At 35.3% G+C, this 20,986-nt stretch overlaps 1 protein-coding gene across 1 annotated transcript in view; it reads right to left on the reverse strand.

The window, feature by feature from the left end:
* Nucleotides 1–20,986, reverse strand: part of LOC126457634 (pyrethroid hydrolase Ces2a) — a 172,874-nt gene that overhangs the window by 56,816 nt on the left and 95,072 nt on the right. The window contains exons 6-8 of the mRNA XM_050094105.1: nt 16,275–16,479; nt 5,254–5,346; nt 5,070–5,167 (exon numbers count right to left, since the gene is read on the reverse strand). Coding sequence (XP_049950062.1) covers nt 5,070–5,167; nt 5,254–5,346; nt 16,275–16,479 — 396 coding nt within the window. The remainder of the gene's footprint in view (nt 1–5,069; nt 5,168–5,253; nt 5,347–16,274; nt 16,480–20,986) is intronic.

The following is a 20,986-nucleotide window of genomic DNA, read 5'->3' on the forward strand; positions in this document are numbered from 1 at the left end:
GATGCCAATGTACATTTTGTGTAAAGACTACGAAGATAAGAAAAGAGAGATTAGTCATGTACAGAAGCTCAGTTTGCGAGTGGAACAGGATAGAAAATTAATAGTAATGATACAAGGTACCATCAGCTATGCACCATGCAATGGCTTGCAGAGTATGTATGTGTAATGTAAATGGACAGATTTTTTTTTAAAAAAAAAGAAAGAAAGAAAAAAGACAAACAACTACCTACCAAGCGGAGGCAGGGGAACACACACACTTTCACAAGTTTTTGGAGCCAGTGGCTCCTTCTTCTGATGTAAGAGTGTATGGGGAACGAAGAGGAGTGAAGGAAAAGAACTGGAGAGGTTTAGGGAAAGGGGTATAGTTTAGAAAAGTCACCCCAACCCAGGTCAGGGAAGACTTACCGGACAGGATGAGAAGGAAAGGAGAGTATGTATGTAGGTGTACATGTAGGTGCCAATGCTTTCTCTTAATATTGTGATATGGTGTAATCTTCTGGAACAATGCAGCTGAGATAAACAAAATCATTCATTTCTACTGATGTACACAATAAGGGACACAGGTTTTCTTTCACTTACATAACTGTAAATATAGACCTCAGTGGTATTTTTGGTTAATAATGAGAGACAAATTGTGGTGAGGAAAAGGTAAAAGAATTCATTAGCCACACCTATGATATATAAGAACATTTGGGCTCAGGGATGCAAATGCTACACAACTCTCATTTTTGTGATCCAAAATCGGAGGAAGGGCAGCATCAGTCGTAAATTTTTAATCTGTTTATTGCAGATCAATTTCTGCTACTGTGAAGCTATCTTCAGTACAGACTCACCATACAGATAATCACACATGGTACCCCTTGATGCTACACATAAGAAACAATGGATGTTTGTTATCGGTAACATCAAGTGGTACCACAAGTAAGTATACGTTCGATGAGTCACCATGACTGAAATCAATGTGCAGTAAACAGATTAAAAATTTATGACTGATGCAGCCATTCCTCCAATCTTGGCTATCACTAATATGGCTGTGAAGCATACTGTTCTGGAGGGATACTAACCTGAAGTCTAATTTTTGTATTAAATACAACCCAGCTTTGAGACAGAAAAATCACTAGGTAAAGCTTCAACTTTTTAGTTGTGTGTTTTAGCTATTGTATTTGAATTACAGCCTACTTAGTATTAGTAGTAGTAGTAGCAGCTTTATTTATCTGTAGACATCTCTTTGCAAGGATATAGGACATGTCAAAGTATTTACAAGTTTCGACCAATTAAAATAAGCTAATTCGTATACACATATATTTACAGACTTCTAGTTAGACATAATTATTAGACTTACTCCTGGTATACAATAGATTTTTAAAAAATAACTTATTAAATAATGTAATGCCACACCATTCACTCATATCTCACTATCAATCACTGCACACACACTATACACACATTGTTTCATAACAGTTCCCCCACTACTTCCCATTTGCTATCCTGAAAAACTGAGTCGGCATCCCTCCATAATAAGTGAGAAGTTGAGCTCAGAAAGAAGAAGAGGTGTTAGTACTGTGCTATGTATTGCTTGGGGATAAGTATTTCTAGAAAGGAAAAAAATGAGGAAAAAAAGCAAAGTGAAGGTGTTATGTGGAATGTTGGATGTTTTATAATCATCATCATTATTATTATTATTTACTAGTACAAAACTTTTTTATCAGACCTCTATTCTGTTTTATCTAAGTAATCCTTCAATGTATGAAATGTATTGCTTAACGGGTACTTTTTAGCTGCCTTTTTAAATAAGTGAATTTTTGAAATTTCTTTAATCTCTATTGGTAATTTGTTGTACAGTTTTATTGTTTTATTCCTTGGTAGAAAATGCTTTTTTTTTTTTTTTTGCGAATATAAGTTGAGTCTATCTCTTTTTGCATGGTCATGGACAGAGCTGTTTGTGTAGTAATTACCAATGTTATTTTTGATGTGTGTAACTGACTGGTAAATGTATTCACATGGAGCACTTAAAATCCCCAGTGTTTTGAACAGATCTTTACAATGAGCTCAACTAATATTTTTGGTTATTATTCTTACGGCTCTTTTCTGGAGTTTAAAAATTGTGCTCATATTTTGTGTGTTTGTTCCCCAAAAAAGAATGCCATAGCTAAGAACTGAGTGTACGTATGAATAATATGTAACTAAAAGACACTGCATGTTACACACTGATGATAGGATTCTAAGGGTATAACATGCTGGTGACATTCTGTTTGCAAGTATTTTTGTGTGTTCAAACCACTTCAACTGAGAATCAATATTTATTCCTAGAAATTTTGCATTTGTTACACAGTCTATAGAGGTGCCATCTACATTTAATTTATCATTGTCATTTTTCCTGTTCAAACTGAAATTCCTGTCATTAGTTTTCTTTATATTCAATGTCACTTTATCGCTTATTGACCAATCATAAACTTCCTTGAGAGTTTTATTTTCTTTCTCGGCAAGGAGTTCTCTTGTTTTCTCAGTGACTATAGTATTGCTGTCATCAGCAAAGAGAATATTTTCACCGTGAGTAACACTAGTGGGAAAGTCATTGATGTATACCAGTAATAGTATTGGTCCTAATATGCTACGTTGTGGAACTCCTATATTAATGTATTTTGGTTCTGATAAGTGTTTTACTAAATGTTTAGATCTGTTTAAAGTATGTGTTAACTCTGCTCTTTGTACCCTATCTGCTAGGTGTGATCCAAACCAGTCATTAACTACCCCTCTTATTCCTAATGCTTCTAATTTATTTGATAGAATCTTGTGGTTGACTGTATCAAATGCCTTAGAAAGATCAAAAAATATGCCTGTGACGCACTCATCTTTATCAACAGCATCAAGTACAACTTTTGTGAATTCTACTATGGCTGACTCCGTATTTTTGCCACTTCTGAAACCAAACTGTAATTTGCTTAAAAGATTGTATTTATTCAGGTAATGCATTAATCCATCTTTCATAATTACTTCTATTATTTTTGAGAATGCTGACAGCAGGGAAATGGGCTGGTAATTTTCTATGTCTTCTGCATTACCTTTCTTAAGCAAAGGTATTTGCAAAAGTTGTAAGAAAAAGGCATGGAAATGGCATTATTAAGAGCAAATGAGACGTGTGATTTCCAGCTCAAAAAAGGACTCATATGAATGCTAGCAAAGCTTTCAATCTTGCTTATGGGCTTGTTAACAACTCAACACCTCTACTATTTGAGAAGCTCAGATTCTTCTTATCTAATGCGTACTACAGCCTTAACTTTTTAAACTTATTAAATGTGTGTGGTATTTTTCACCTAGACTGTATTTAAGAAGAAATTTAGGTAAATACAACCTAAGTGAAAAATGCTGCATTTACTTGAGCTCTGATAGTTGGGACTGAAAGTTAAAGTTAACTTACAATAATATAAAGTTGGTAATTCTTAAATAGCAAATATATGATTAAATATATTCACTAAATGCAAGTACTTGAAAGTTGATAACTCTTACAGTTGCAATTTAAGAACTGCTAACTTAATACTATTATGTAGTTAACTGTACCATTCAGTTCCAACAGTCAGCACTCACACGTATTTATGCTGAGAGAGCCTCACTGGACCAGTTCAGTTGACAAGTTACAATGCAACATATCATGTGTGTATAATCATCATGTATAGAAATTAGTTTGTTTTATAAATTAGTTTCCAATTATTTTACTATCCCCCTTGTTCTTTTATTTTTATCAGATAATCTGATGAGTTGGTAATGAGCCAAAAAAAATGATGATACAATTTGTATGACCTGATGCTAAAATTATTATTATTATTATTATTATTATTATTATTATTATTATTATTATAATAGAAAAGACTCTAGCTCTTCAATTGTAATGACAGGGGAGAAATCCCAAAGGGAGCCCACAGGGTTCAATTTTGTGTCCACTCCTATTTCTTACATATGTAAATGAACTCCCACCTGACATTCAATATTCAGAATTGATATTTTCTGCAGATGATACCGACTTTATAATAAATCCCATTAGAAGGAAAGAAGCAGAAGAAATTGTAAATGATGTTTTCCAAAGACTTAATAAGTTGCTCTCAAACACTCTTTTCAGTTCTGTACAACAAATAGAGTCATGCCAACAACTGATGTAGCAGATGAGCAGGAATCAGTAAATAGGGTAGAATACTCAAAATTTTTGGGTGAAAATACTGATGAAAACTTGAACTGGAAGAACTATATTACTGAGATTATCAAACAATTAAGTTCAGCTGCTTTCTCTCTTCATGTAATTGCTAATTTTGCCAAAAAAAAAAAAGATTTAACCTCCTGACATATTTAGCATATTTTCACTCAGTAACTTCATAAAATAATTTTCTGGGATAACTCACCACTTAAAAAGAAAGTATTGATTGCATAAAAACGAGCAGTAAGAATAATATATAGTGTTAAATAATATATAGTGTTACCCAGGTATGTCATGTAGATACCTCTTCAAGGAGCTAGGCATTTCAACTGTGCCATCGCAATACATGTATTCCCTAACAAAATTCATTATAAATAATCCATCACAATTTGAGAGGAGCAGTGACGTCAATATCTGCAACACTAGATGGGGAAAATGACCTTTATTACCTATTAGTAAAGCTGTCAGTAGCTCAGAAAGGAGTTCAGTATACAGCAACAAAAATCTTTGATCATTTGTCCAATACCTAATAGGTAGCAAAGCACATTTTTAATCTAACTTAAAATCTGAATAACATAATTTTAAGTATTAGACAATGTCATTATGGATATAACATGCTTGAATTATTAAGTATTTTAAATATGACAACTCCTAGAGCCTGGGCTTGCATCCATATATATGCTTTCATTATCAACAACTTGAGGTAATAAAGACAATTCATTGGGTACTATAGTGGTCTGTATATGTATATATTGTTACAGAAGGTTGCATTCAGACATATTATTATAAATGTTCTTGACAATATGATTTTTGTTGTTGTTGATGTTTGTTTTATTTATCATAGTTGTTAATCTTTAAATATCTGTATATATTTACATCTTACCTCTATTAATTTGTTAATAATTTTTTCCGGATTTGTAAGAACACCAGAATTGAAATAAATTGAGGAAATTGATGTCAGCTGCTTTGTAGCATTGGTAACTGCAAACAATAATTGAATTAATGATAGAAATGAGAGTTATGTTCCATTCAGAAAAATGTTCTTTTGCATAATCAACACAACCCACCTGATGTTATGGAGGCTCCAAGGCCATCAACTATCTGGTTTGCGTAATTAGGAATTGTTGATAACTTTCCCAAAATATCATTCTGGTAATCACCTAGAAAATGCAAAATCATTAGCTGATTACCTATTTTTAAGATAATCACTTCAGTGCATTTCTGAAAGGCTCTTCAGAGTCAGGGTACACATTAAAACAGATGATCATTCCTTACCACAAACACCTTTAGCTCTTATGGCAAATGATCATCATGACCACCCCTTACACTCTCCACTGAGAAACTGTCAGTCTTTCAAAGGAACAGTGCAACATATCACCAAAAACTTTGTTCAGTCTATGCTTCCATCAAGTAATTTCAAATTTGGTCGGAGGTCGATAATTCATACTTATTAATGACTGCAAGCTTCTAATATTCACCTTATACCAGAAGCCAGAGAAAAGATCAGCACACCACTTGTGACAACTCAACTTCATCTCACAAATTACAATGGATGTCCAACATAGCACAAGTGGATATAATGTGCCTCAAATTGGGAATACAGCAACGTAATTGTGTTTTGAAGTTCTTGCTCATGCCCAACATGTAAATGATGAACTAAAGTCATTTCTGATTACTGCATCTGGTCTATAAACCTAATGGACCAAAAGTTCATATACTGACTTAGAACTGTGCTGTGATGTTTCAGTGTTGAATGTGCACTTGTGTATATCATCTGGATTTTGACAGAAGGCCATCTCTTTTCTTCATAGCTTGTCACAATCCAAAGTAAAAGGCACCATACCCTTGGTAAAAGAAAATACTTGGTCTGACATAGAGTAAACAGTGTGCAGCCATTTCCTAACAGAAAGTGTCAACAAGAAGGTCAAAATATTGGATGATTCTGCAATGATGACACAACACAAATACCCAAAAACATTCAACATTAATAGCATCACGGTTGCTAATACCTGTCACTTTGGTGATATTTCCAAAAACATTGGGCTCATTTGTATACAGAGGATTTCAAAAATTTCTTTTCTGTTTGAGCTGTTGAACAAGTTGCACAAAGCAGTTGTCTTGTAGCATGTTCAATATTATTTCACAAGACTACTTGACCTTATCATCAGCAATCTACATGTAATTTTTTTCTGTCAAATATTGGGCAAATTAAAATCACACCCTATCACTACCATATGCTAAGAGCACTTCCATGCTGCTGGGTTTAAGTTATCTTCAAGTAACTCTAAGTTCAATGTGCCTGGTTGATAGCCATATCCAATTATAAACCTAAATACACTGACCTGGCTACTTGTATCCCTATGAGTCCATAGTCAGATTCACTTTGGACCTCAACAGACCTAATGTTTCTGCATTTACTATAAACACTCAATCTCCTGGAGAGTCTTATCTATATTCCTATTATACATTCCATATATTGTCCATATCTTACTTTCAGGTTTACCCAACATATTACTTAAAAAGTCATTTTCTTTTATTTTGAAATAAACACTTCATTTTATTATTTAATTATTAGCTAATTTCAGCTAATTTCACATGACCAAAGTAAGTATGTGTACAACTACCACTGATCTGAAGTCCACATATAAAATGAAAAGAAGTTTGAACCTTATGTGTGTGTTGTCACTGTGCCATCATGCTTAACAAAACAGTAGGATTCCTTCCAGCTTTTATGTTTTCTCTTCAGCCCCAAAATTAATATTATTATTATTGCTTTAACTTTATTGTCTATTACATTACTTTGGTATCAGGAGTAGGATGAGCTATTTAGTTTGCTTAAAAACTGTGCTAATTAATAAGATTAGTAATTTAAGGCCCAAGATGCTGGAGTTGGTGGTCATGTATGCATGAGGTGTGCTTGCTTCTGTGTATTAATGTGTGTGTTTCTGTAGAGTAGATGAAAAAGCTATAGAAATAAATAAAGTATTCTTACAACCAATGGCACAAATATGTTAGGAACTCCTGCACTCATTTAATTCTTGAGTAAGTAACATCATTAGTTAAAACATTGTTACTGAAATAGAATACCATCTTTAGGCAAACTAACCAGTATAATGCAACTGAAATAATTACTGTCTCTGAAAGTTCGTGTTAGAATGAATCTCTATCCATTATTCAATTACTCATAAAGGTAAATACAGAATCTGTCAGAAACATGTATACACACTTTAAGTAACAAAAACTATGTTTATTTTACATTTAATAATTGAATACGCATGTTGTAAAACCTTCAGTTTAGCACATGGTTACTTTAAATGTTCACCATTGGCTATAGTATACATAACAGAATGACGAGTAGTCGCTGCAACTACGTCAGTCAATGTTACAGTGGAGATTGCTGTGCATGTTACTGTAATCTCGTGGCGAAGTTCCTCCAGCATGCATGGCTCACATCGATAGATGTTATCTTTTACAGTTGCCCACTAGTAAAAGTCCATAGGTGTTAGATCTGGCGATCATGGAGGGAACTCAATGGGCTCTCTTCGTCCAATCCAATGCCCCAGAAAATTGTCATTCAGGAAAGCTTGTATGGTTAGGTGGCAATGTGGTGGCATCCCATCCTCTTAGTAGGAGACCTCTTCATCAGCTCCATAAAGTACACAGATACCTGGCAAAATTGATGTGCATAACATTTCTAGGTACACTTCTCCAGTGATAGTAGCATCAAAGAAAATGGTCCTACTAAGCCCCTAGACGATAGTCCACATCACACATGAACCCCTGGTAAACTGACCACGTTAACCACACAAACATGTGGTTTTTCCAGTGCCCAGTACACACTGTTATGCCGATTCACAGTTCCATTAAGTTTAAATTGAGCCTCGTCACTCCATACTACCTTCATCACAAATTGTTCATCATCGGATACCATTTGCTGATACCATTCATAATCATGGAATGTAAACTTTCTACTTTGTAACTTTCAGACTTCTTCATACACTTGTACTGCTAACACCCACTTCATGTGCACATTGCGTAGCAGACTTCTGTGGAGAATTAATAAACATTTCCAACATGAGATCTGACAAAGCAGGACATGTAGCTGTACACTGTCTTTCTGATCTTCCTCAGTGAATATCAGAAATCATTCCATGCAATTCAAACTTGTCAGTGATGTGTTTAATTGTTAGGCAGGTTGGCGGTTCTGTTTCAAACTCCTGTCTCCACTGACGTTGCACTTCAATGGCATTATCAAACTTGAAAAACCACTTCACAATAAATTTTTACTAACATCTGTTGAGCCAAAGACCATACTACGACACACTCATAACTCATACTGAACAACAATATTGAAATCTTGATAGAGCCTGACAAAGAGTATATACATTTTTTCTGGCGGACTCTGTATTTAATTGTAAATTGTGAAAATCTGATAACATCAGACAACTTCAGCTTAATTATTGTAAACTTACATAAGAGTTATGTTGGAAGCTATTTAAGTCAGTCTGCATAGAGTTATGAAATGTGTAAGATCTAAGTCCACCAATATGGGGAAATTTACTGCAGGTGGTTCAGTATCAATTAAAAATTTAAGAATATAGTATGTTTTATCCAGAGTTCATATCAGGGAGTTTAAGCAATAATTCAGTGCCTGTTTTTTAATGATTGGCTGTGAACTTGTAATTATTTTCATTGACAGTGTTAAACTTCAATAAAAGCTAGTGCAAACTGTGACAACAGGAATTAGGCTAATAACTATGTTATTTCCAGTAGTTAGTTGCTATGCAGATCAAGTATTCATGCTGATGTAACTGTTAGATTCAAAGCAAAGTGTTTTAAGAATTTCATACAGTGCCCATGTTAATTATATATTTGCCACACTTAACTTTAGTGACTAGTTTCTTCAGTGTTATGTTACTGCACTCAGACAATGTTATAGGAGAGGAATCGCGCATAGTATGTGGCTGTCTGTTTTACCTGTATTGTAATTAAAATAAATGAGACACAAACTGGCCATAAACAGTAGTTCATTCAGCATTAAATTGCAGCTAAAGTGTTTGAACTACAAATTTCTGGTGTGGGCTACATGATTAGTACCTCATCATCCCCACCACCTACTTTTCAGCCAGATTCACCAAGGCACTGCTACCAAGGACAACAGTGCAGGTAAGTATGGGTGGGCTACACATAAATAACACATTAAAATATGTTAGTGTAACTTCTGAAGTAGAAACACACATGGGATTATCACTACCATAAAATCAAATCCAGAGGAAAACAATGTGGCCTTCTCATAGTATGAGCAATTACCCACTACTTAGCAAAAGATTTTTTATTCCACAGTCAATGAAAGAAAAATGGGACAAGATAAATAAAAATGAATGCAATGTGGTCACATGTCAGTCTCCAATTACAACAGATTTTAACAATTCAGGAGTCATCAAAAGGAAAATAATGTAACATTAAAAACTTGCACCAAAACATTCAGCACCTAGGCACCCAAAAACTAGAAGCAGAACTGGTCCTGACCGAAGCACCACAAGATGTATTAGTGAGCATGGGCTAAATGATGCAGAACTTTACAATATAATAATAAAAGTCCATGATCTGATTAATTAATTCTGTGTATACAGGTCCCCTGGCGGTAATATTGCAACAGTTCACAAAAAAACTAGCAAAATTATTGCTGAAGTTTAAAATGAAGGACCATGTAATACGTGGAGACTAATACATATATATTGGTAAAGAATCAAAACCAAAACAAGAACTAAAAGAAACATTATTACAGCATAATATGAAAATGGTAATAAAAGTATCCACAAGAGTGACTTATCAGAGTCAGACCATCATTGATAACATTGTCACTACTATTGAAAATAGTGAATGTGAAGCAAAAGATCTGTAAACAGCAATCTCATGAATTAATGTTCTGTATTTATGAAATTAGGAGCTTAAAAATCAAAATAAAGCAAGATGATAAAAGTTAAGATTATAAATCTGCAAAACATGGACTGGAACAATGTCAGCATAAAGCACAAATGAGAAGTATGATACTTTTCTTATCACAGTAATGCATCATTTTCTTTCAGTCTTCCCAAAATGACCTTGAAAAAAAAAGGTCACACTACGCAGTGGATTACCAGATCAACAAATCAATCATTGAACTCACGACAAGAGTGAAGGAGCTTGTACAAACAGAAAACAAGGCAATGTATAAACAGTATAAGAAGGAGTAGAGGAAATCAATAAAAGAAGCAAAAGCCAGTTCAATAAACAGAGCCATAGCAAATTCAAATCATAAAAATGAAACAGCATGGGATATACTAACATTGAAAAATATAGTCAAAAGAGTGTAAATAACGGAAATTTTATTAAATCAATGAGAATCAAAAACAATATAGCTACAGATGGAACAAAAATTGCTAATACATGGAACAGCAATTTTACAGAAGTTGTACAAAATTAAAAGGGGGGAAGAAATCATCAGTCGTCAAAGCATTCTACAATACTAGGGTAACCATTCCACTGAACATTTCTGGAACCAGTAACAAAAATAGAACTCATAAAAATAATTTGGAAATTAAAATCCAATAAGTCTGCAGGAGGTGATGAAATATCAAATTGTCTAATAATGCAAGTCAATGTAGAAATAAATGAACCTGTTTTGAATATAGGAAACTGTTCATTCAGAGGAGGAGTATGTCCACAAAAATTAAAAAATTAAAAATAAAATACAAGAAAGATGTCAAAGATGACCCAAATAACTCCAGACCAGTGTCTTTAATCTCAAATTTCTCAAAAATGCTAGAGCTGCTCCTGTATAGTAGGATGATCACATTCCTAGAGAAACATAGGATTCCGATTCCAGCAAAACATGGTTTCCAAAAATGGAAATCTACAGAAACTTGTGTCTCAGACCTAACAGAAACTGTTATAGATGCATTACACAAACTAAATTCTGCATCTGTTATGTTTATGTATTGTCTAAAGCTTCTGATACAATCATCCATATAGCACTAATTGAAAAACTTGAAAGCTATGGCATACGTGGACATGCACTGAAAGGGATACAATCATATGTCATTAACAGAAAGCAGTACATCACAAAGAATCTAGATGCATATCTGAAATCAGGGATATTAAGTATGGTGTACCTCCATACTTGGTCCACTTCGGTTCAACCTATTTGTAAAAAATATAGAAGTCAGTGAGAAGGATAAAAAATAATGTATGCTGATGACATGATATTATTGAATTTAGAAGAAATTCTGGAAATACTGCAAAGAAATGCATTTGTGTCAACAAATAACGCAGTACAATGGCTTATACAGAATGACTTAATTGTAAATCTAAAAAAAGACAATGTTCATGGCATTCACGAATAGGGAAAAGGAGGATCACATAGATGTCTTCATGAATCAAACAAGACTGGAAGAAGTTACCTCAATAAAAAGTTTGTGAATTATGGTTGACAATAAGCTCCAATGGATACAATGTATAGATAATATCTGTTGTAAATTAAGCACTGTAATATTTATTACAAAATAGCTAGCACATGATAATAACAACAAAAAATGGCTCTGAGCACTATGGGACTTAACTTCTGAGGTCATCAGTCCCCTAGAACTTAGAACTACCTAAAACTAACTAACCTAAGAATATCACACACATCCATGCCCAAGGCAGGATTCAAACCTGCGACCGTAGCGGTCGCGCGTTTCCAGGCTAGCGCCTAGAACTGCTTGGCCACCCCGGCCGGCTTAAGAAAAAACTTCTGTATACAGTGCACATTCTCTATATGCACCACACTTCTAATATGGAATTACTGTTCACGGAAACTCCAGCAATGATAAAATGAGTTGTTGCATTGGAGAAAAAGGCCATGTAGAATTGCCTTTGATAATCTAAAAGTATTCTCTTTTCCATCCATGTACATTTACAGAACAATAATTTTATTCATAAAAGGCAATACATTACTATAAAAAATGCAGATGTTCATTCATATAACAAGAAATGAAGGTCAGCTGAGAAGTATACCATACAGACTGACAGCTGCTGAAAAAGGTCCTCGATATTCAATCTTCCTATGAGTTTGTAGGACAGTATGAGTGATGTGACTTCTAGAAACTTCTGAAGGATAACATAATGGAAAAAGAATTTTGCAGAATAGAAGAGTATATAGGTAAAGAATGAGGAATGCTATTATTACCTGGTCCATTTGTAGTGACCAGGACAAATATTTCACAAAATTAGCATCAAACAAAAAAATAAGAACAACAAATCTGTTTGAGCATGACAGGGGAAAACAGATGGCGCTAATGGTGGCCCGCTAGATGGGGCTACTATAGGTCAAATTGATAGAAATTGCATTTTTTTAAATAGGTATCACCATTTTTATTGCATATTCATATAGTACATAAATAAATAGGAATGTTTGATTTGGAACATTTGTTTCGCATTTTGTTGGATGGCACTGTAATATTCTCACAAATGTAGCAATGCACCCAATAGAACTGTGTGCAATTCATTACTTAAATTAGGTGTGATAATATGCTTGTCCAGTCATAATAATGACATGGAAGACATAAACTTGTTAAAATGGATGTTTAACAGTCACAGAAAAGGTAGATATGGCGTTTATTTATGACTATTGTGATCAAAATGCCCAACAAGCTTCTGCTGTGTATGTTGATCGTTATCCTGACAGACAGCAATTAAGTGTCCGGACCTTTCGTCAGATTGTCAATGTATTTAAAGGAACCAGAAGCATTCAGCCAAAGAAGAAGATGCAACCAAGAGCTGCAACAAATGGAGGCATCCAAATAAGTGTTTCAGCTGCAGTTGAGGCTAATCCGCACACCAGAAGCAGACAAATTGAGCGGGAATCAGGAATTTAAAAAATGTCAGCTTTGAGAATTCAACATCATCATACATTTCACCCTTACCTTATTTCTATGCACCAGGAATTGCATGGCATCGATTTTGAATTTTGTGTAAATTTTCGCCACTGGGCACAAAATAAATTACAAGATGATAACAGATTTTTTTCAAGAGTTCTGTTTAGTGATGAAGCGTCATTCACTAACAGAGGTAATGTAAACTGGCATAATATGCACTATTGGGCAACAGAAAATCCATGATGGCTGTGACAAGTGGGAACATCGGTGACCCTGGTGGGTTAATGTATGGTGTGGACTTGTAGGAGGACATCTAATTGGCCCTTATTTTATCAATGGCAATCTAAATGGAGCAATGTATGCCGATTTCTTAATTAATGTTTTATCAAATCTCGCTACAAGATGTTTCACTTCAATACAGAATGGCGACGCACTTTCAACATGACAGATGTCCAGCACATAGCACACGTGTAGTTGAAGCGGTATTAAACAGAATATTTAATGACAGGTGGATTGGTTGTAGAAGCACCATACCATGGCCTGCACATTCACCAGACCTTACATCTCTGGACTTCTTTCTTTGGGAAAAATTGAAAGATATTTGTTATCGTGATCTACTGACAATGCCTGAAAACATGCGTCAGTGCATTGTCAATGCATGTGTGACAATTACTGAAGGTGATTTACTTGCTGTTGAGAGGAATTTTGTTATGCGTGTTGCCAAATGCACTGAACTTGAAGGACATCATTCTGAGCATTTATGACATGAGGTTATTATGACTGCTCACACAGTAACAGCATACATTCCCATAATTAATGATAATATTACAAAATTACATGTATCACATTGGAACAACAGGAAATAAAGTCCAAACGTAACTACTTTTTGTGTTTGAATCTTAAAAAACCACATTGTTACCAACCGTTCATCTAAATGGGTGAGACATATTATTAGTGTTGGAATATTACAGCACCATCCATCACAAAGCGAAACAGACAATGGAAATTCCAGGATGGAATGTAACAATATTATGAGAAGGAAAGTTGCTACTCACCATATAGTGGAGATGCTGAGACACAGATATGCGCAACAAAAAGATGATTTTGAACAATGTGTAAATTTTTGGCACTGGACACAACATAAATTATGAGATGATAACAGATTTTTTAAGAGTTCTGTTTAGTGGTGCAGAGTCATTCAAAACAGAGATAACATAAACTGGCATAATATGCACTATAGGGCAATAGAAAATCCATGATGGCTGCGACAAGTGGAACATCATTTCACAATTAAAGCTTTCAGCCGTTGGCCTTTGTCTATAATACACACACATGCACACACATACTCACTGTGTGGTTCCAGTTGCCTGAGACTGCAGTCATGTGTGTGAGTTGCATCTGCGTGAGTGCGTGTACATGTGTGTCTATTGTTGATGAAGGCCAATGGTCGAAAGCTTTAATTGTGGAAGTCTTTTTGTTGAGCCAATCTGCAACTTAGCATCTCCACTATATGGTGAATGGCAACTTCCTTTCTCATAATATTCTTACAAAGTGAAACAAATGTTCCAAATTGTACATTCATTTATGTACTATACGAACATGTAATAAAAATTTAAAAAATGCAGTTTCTATCAATTTGACCTATGGCAGCATCATCTAGTGGGCCATCCATATCACCATCTGTTTTCCTCCGTCATGCTTGAACGGATTTGTTCTTCTTATTTTTTTGTCTGATCCTAATTTCGTGAGATATTTTGCCCAGCCACAATCACTGGACCATCCTGTATACGTACTGTAATCAACTGAAAATATTACAGTATGGTGTATATTAATAACTTGGGGTATGTTGTTTTTTTATTGTAATATGTAGGCTTGATATTTTAAGACATTAGGTTAAACCGACCTGCCTTATATTACAACTACACACCCTGTAGAGAAAGTAGTCAAATTGAACCAAATAAAAACCAGTCAGTCAATGTATGTCAATGAGCTTAGCTCCTAAATTTATTAATTTTTCCCCACACTGATGTGGAAAATAACATGTTACAAGCATAACAGTTTTATTGTGATGTAACTTTTAATTAGCTAATTGGTAAATAGTGAAATAAAGAATTTATTAAAAAATAGGCTTTTTAAAGAAATCTACAGTGAATTTGAACCCATTCACAAAAAAATGTATATCCTGTACATGTTACCAGCAGATCAACACAACCACACAATGTAGTACTTCTTCCTCTGTGTACTGAAACAAGCAAAAGAGGTGTCACTTTACTAATTACCATGCCATGTAATAATTTGAGATACTGAAGTAAGTCTCAGAACAAAACAGTTAAGAATACATTCATGGGAAATTTGGAGACATATTGTGGCACAGGTTCATGAATCAGTGTGAAGAAGAATGGTTCAGAATGATTAACAAAAAACTGTGGTCAGTGAAGCAGACAGCCTGACTTCAGTGTTCCTCTGTATGATCACTGAGTTGAGAGACAGTAATTTTAATACATTTCAATGTAGGGCACTATGCTATGCTGTTCGTATTGTTCCCACACCAAGAGAAACCATCACTGTGCTCTTCTTATGATACAAATATTTCAGTATGTCACATCTTAACAGAATGTGTTTTGTACAATATAATTACTATATAGCAACTTTATCTATTGCTGAGACAAATGTGGTATGAGTTTCACAATTCTGTGCAATGTACCACTTACTATATAAAGTTGTGAGGTAAGTTTTATATATTCTCAGGTTGGCTGGTTGATACTAATTTTTCCAGGGATCAACCAAGCATTGTTCACTCTTTGATTAGTTTTGCTGCTATACTGTTACATTACCAATACTTGTATTTTAACAAAAGATTTTACAACATAAACTTTGTACCAGTTTTATGTGCTGTGTGCCTCCAGGCTATGTGGATGTATGGAAGTATGTAAGTGAGAATATCTCAGAGAGGATCAGATTTTATTTAGATATTTTACCTTTTATAATGTCAACTTAGATACTGCAAGTACATGTATATGAGGTATCTCAGTAAGATTACTAACAACATAGAGGTTGAGCATCAAATGCTGTCCCATTAGGCAAACTGATGCCTGAAGAGTGTTTGCAATACTAGCTGTATTTTAAGATCAGTTTCAGAATACATATTCCTTATTCAATGTAAAGCTATAAAAATGGCAAATGTTGCATACCTAGTATAGCAGTTGATGTTTCATCTTTTGTGATTCCAGTCAGCAGTGGTATTTTTGGAAAATTTCCAGACTTGAGAATATTAAGTGGTTCATCCTGAAGGAAACTGGGAATAAACCTGTTGTCATGTGCACCATCAACAACAGGAGCAGGCCCAAGTAATCCTTTTAAACCAGCAATAAGTCCCTTTGCTAAAAGTCTAGCATCCTAGGAAAAGTGAACATCAACAAGTTATAAATGCTGTGTATTTTATTGCAGTATCTGAAAACACTTTGCTGTTTACAGGAGAATAAATTTTTAGTGAAGAATATTCACACTTTCATCAAGCATTCGTATAATGAATATTGCTGGAAGCTTCATGAATTATTCCTCTATCACACACACCACACACACACACACACACACACACACACACACACACACACAGCCCCCCCTCCTCTCTCTCTCTCTCTCTCTCTCTCTCTCTCTCTCTCTCTCTCTCTCTCTCTAGGGGAATGATGGCATCTGCTGGTCAATTTTGGCCTCGTCTCCAACAGCTGATGATAATTCACTGAATTTTCTGGTCATTGATTTCAGTCTGTTTTTATGTGGTATACTAGTATTGTTAACCTCTTCAGTCCCAAAGAAAATTTTTCTATTTTTTCAAATACTTTATTATAAGAGCATTGCATATGGGTATCATGAATGAGCATTGTAATGGTAATTTTTTGTTACTGTTCATCTGGGAAGAGATTTTCCTATGTCCAGCTGGATGGACAATGGGAAATTTTGATGATACATGGTCATCCAAGGAAAAAGACAAGTATAAGTTTTATATTATTTATTTATCATTAAGAAACATTACTTACAGAGTGTTACAAAATTATGACACAAGAAAAACAGTTTTGTCACAGATATTTCTGAAAGTGTGGTAGTCAAAGAAACATTTTCTGTCACTAGTTATGCACAAATATTGCATTCTGAGCATATGAAATTGGTTTTAGCTTTGCAGACCTTGTTTTGGTATCTCATTCATTTATTTTTGTCTTTAATTGGGCAAAGAGGTAAATGTTTGCTCTCACTATTCCCAACATCTTTGTTTGGAATTTGATCTATTTTTGCACATTTTGTGGGAGCCATATCATAAAATTCAGATTCAGGGTCTGAAGAGTAAATGTCCTGCCTCACGGCAGTTGCAGCCGAACTCAGTGATTCACCAATTTAAATCTTGAAATCTAGTAAATCCATGATTGATTTCTTTCCAACACCCAGTGCCTGCTGATCCTTTTTGTACTGAGCCCACGAGTTCACAATTACCATGTCAATGAAATGGAAGTAGATTCTTACAGGCCACTTCTTCGTGTGTGTGGAGATTTGATAGTAGGAAATCATTCTGTCACCAAAATCCACACCTCCCATTGATTTGTTATAGTCACTGATACATTTGGTCTGAGGTACTTCAATGAACCCTTTCGCTTTTCTGTCCCATCTTTTCACTACATTAGTAGGAGAATCGCCAGGGAATGTAGATGCTACTGTTACAGAATGATTGTCAATCCATTTCAAAACAGAAATTTTTCCATCTTCTCTGACGGACTCAGTGAAGGAACCTCTCCCTCTCTTCATCAATTCCTTGTCTGCAGTGAGTTTTGATTGAGAGCAGATGGAATCAGCTGACTAAAATCGTTCCTACTGCATATATTTTTCTTTCCATTAGTCATTGTAATAGTGTAATTTATATGAAATATCGGTCAAAATACACAACATGCTGACTGGGAACCCTACTCTCCACCAGGTTCTTCAGCACAGAACCCCCAGTCCAGAAGGCTAAATGCTTGCTCCTTGGTAAATGAAAAAGTCAAGTACCAGCCCACCAGAAGTTGTCTGCACAAAATTCTTCAGACCAACTGGATTCGGCTTGTTCTTGACATACTGCCTAAGAGATGTTTTGCCATGAAAAGGAATCATTTGTCCATCTCTCGAAAGGTGGCTAGAAACTGGCAGTGACAGACATTTTCTCCTAATACTGTCAAGGACTGGTTGCAGTTTCCATAGTTTATTTCTCTTGAGTTCATCTGGAACACTCAGATTATTTACAAAGTGCAAGTAGTTCCTCACTTTGAACACATGATTCCTTGGAATTGTAGTTACTGCAGGGACCCTCAGTCTACTGGGATAATACATTCTCAGTCTTGGTAGTTTCATACAACCTGTTATTATGTGTGCACCCATGAGTTTCTTAATTTCTGTAGCTGTTGCATTTAACAGAACCTGGTTATCCTGAAGTGCCTTTGTGTTTGTCTGCTCAGCAATGAGATGCCATGTAATTTCCAAAATACTGTTCAAAATATCTTAGTAGTTGGTGTCCATAGTTCCCTGTCATCCACTGACCACTCCTTCTCAGTATTATTGGCGGTTTGATCAATAATAGGTCCTTTTTTCCAAAACATTTGTCCCTTTTGATTTTCCAGCAGCCCCTTTTCTCTTTGCTTGGCTTTAGATTACTACCTTCCATTTCAGTCTGAAAGAAGAAATTATAAGTAAAAAACAGTTTTCAGGCAACTAATTGAAATGCAGTATGTTTTCCAATCTTCAGTACTTTTTGAGTAGGTATCTCAGAAGGAAACTGTTGTTATAAATGAAATTAATAATCGAAGATTTACCATGTCTTATGAACTGTAATTTTCGGCTTCAGGAACATACAAGTCTGTATTTGTAGTAATATCAAGGTCTCCCTCATCTGAGAAGTCCCCTACATCACTCAAATCACTGCACTCTTCTATTACTCATAGCAGTTCTCTTTTGATTTCAGCATCTGTGAGTCGTTCATTCATGCATGAAATAGGTGACAGGAAAAATAGTTGTGGATCTTTAAAGTTAATTGCTGTCTGGACTCCTCCAAGTTCATTACATGACATCTCTCCCATTACCTTCTCTGATGCGAGATTGAAAAGAACAGGTGATAGTCCATCACCCTGCCGTAGCCCAGTTTTTATTTTGATGCTTCAGTCACCTTATTTCCAATTTTTACCTTTGCTGTAGTATACATCAGGCAGGCCTTCGTGAGGCTTACTAGTTTCTTGGCAAAACTGAACTCTTCCACATACCTCAGCATACTTTCCTGATAAATGCAATCATATGATTTTCTGAAGTCAACAAACAGCATGTGTTGTTCTTGGGCAAACTCTCACCTTTTTTCTGAAATCTGGCATAGGACACAGATTTGTTTGATAGTAGATCTCCTGTGATGAAATCTTCCTTGATATTCTCTTGTAATGTTGTCTGCCAGTGGTTGGATTCGATCTAGAAGACAGTTTGAGAAGATCTTATAACAAATATTGAGCAGAGCAATGCCATGGTAGTTTTCACATGCCATTCAGACATAGTTCTTGTGGATGGGACAGATAAGTGCATTCCTCCAGTCTTCTGGAATGTTTTCAGTGTCCCAAATGGTCTCTATTAATTTGTGTTCCTTGCGATAAGGTATTCACCCCCTTCCTGAATTATTTCACCATGTATGCCATCTTCTCCTGGGCTTCTGTCCTTTTTAAGCCATTTTATCTGCTTCCTCATCTCTTCTACAGTTGGCGGTAGGTATTCAGGTTCTGCTGTTTTTCATACTCATAGTCTTTTTATTTTGTTTTATTAATTTTTCTATTAATTTTGAGTCATCAGTCTTCTGATTGGATTGGTGTGGCCCGCCTTGAATTCCTCTCCCATACCAACCCCTTCATCTCAGAGTCACACTTGCAACCTACCTCCTCAATTATTTGCTGGATGTATTCCAATCTCTGTCATCCTCTACTGTTTTTATGCTCTACAGTTCCCTCTAGTGCCACAGAAGTTAGCCGCTGATGTCTTAACAGATGTCCTATCATCTTGTCCCTTCTTCTTGTCAGAGTTTTACACATATTCATTTCCTCTCCAATTCTGCGCAAAACCTTCCCATTCCATATCTTATCTATTCATCTAATTTTCAACATTTGTCTGTAGCATCACATCTCGAATGCTTCAGTTTTCTTCTGCTACTGTTTTCCCACAGTCTATGTTTCATTACAATATAATGCTGTGCTCCAAACGCCCATTTTCAGAAATTTCTGCCTCAAATTAAGGCCTATGTTTAACACTAGTAGACTTCTCTTGGCCAGGAGTACCCTTTTAGCCAGTGCTAGTCTGCTTTTGATGCTCTCCTTGCTCTGTCCATTAGTGGTTGTTTTGCTGCCTAGGTAGCAGAATTCCTTAACTTCATCTACTTCATGACCATCAGTCCTGATGTTAAGTATCTTTCTATTCTCATTTCTTCTACTTTCATCTTTCTTTGATTTACTCTCAATCCATATTCTGCAGTCATTAGACTGTTCACTCCATTCAGCAGATCATGTAATTGTGCTACACTTTCACTGAGGATAGCAATGTTATCAGCAAACTGTATCATCGATATCAATTCACCTTGAATTTTGATTCCACTCCTGAACCTTTCCTTTATTTCCATCATTGCTTCTTCAATTTATATGTTGAGCAGTATAGGCAAAAGACTATGTCCCTGTCTGACACCCTTTTTAATCTGAGCAGTTCTTTCTTGATCTTCCACTCGTATTGTAGCCTCCTGGCTGTTGTATGTGTTGTGTGTTACCCATGTTTCCCTATACCTTACCCCTATTTTCCTCAGAATTTTGAACATCTTGCTCCATTTGACATTGTTGAATATTTTTTACAAGTTGACAAATCATATTGA

Source organism: Schistocerca serialis, chromosome 2 (assembly GCF_023864345.2).
Source record: "Schistocerca serialis cubense isolate TAMUIC-IGC-003099 chromosome 2, iqSchSeri2.2, whole genome shotgun sequence".
In the NCBI taxonomy this organism is placed as follows: domain Eukaryota; kingdom Metazoa; phylum Arthropoda; class Insecta; order Orthoptera; family Acrididae; genus Schistocerca; species Schistocerca serialis.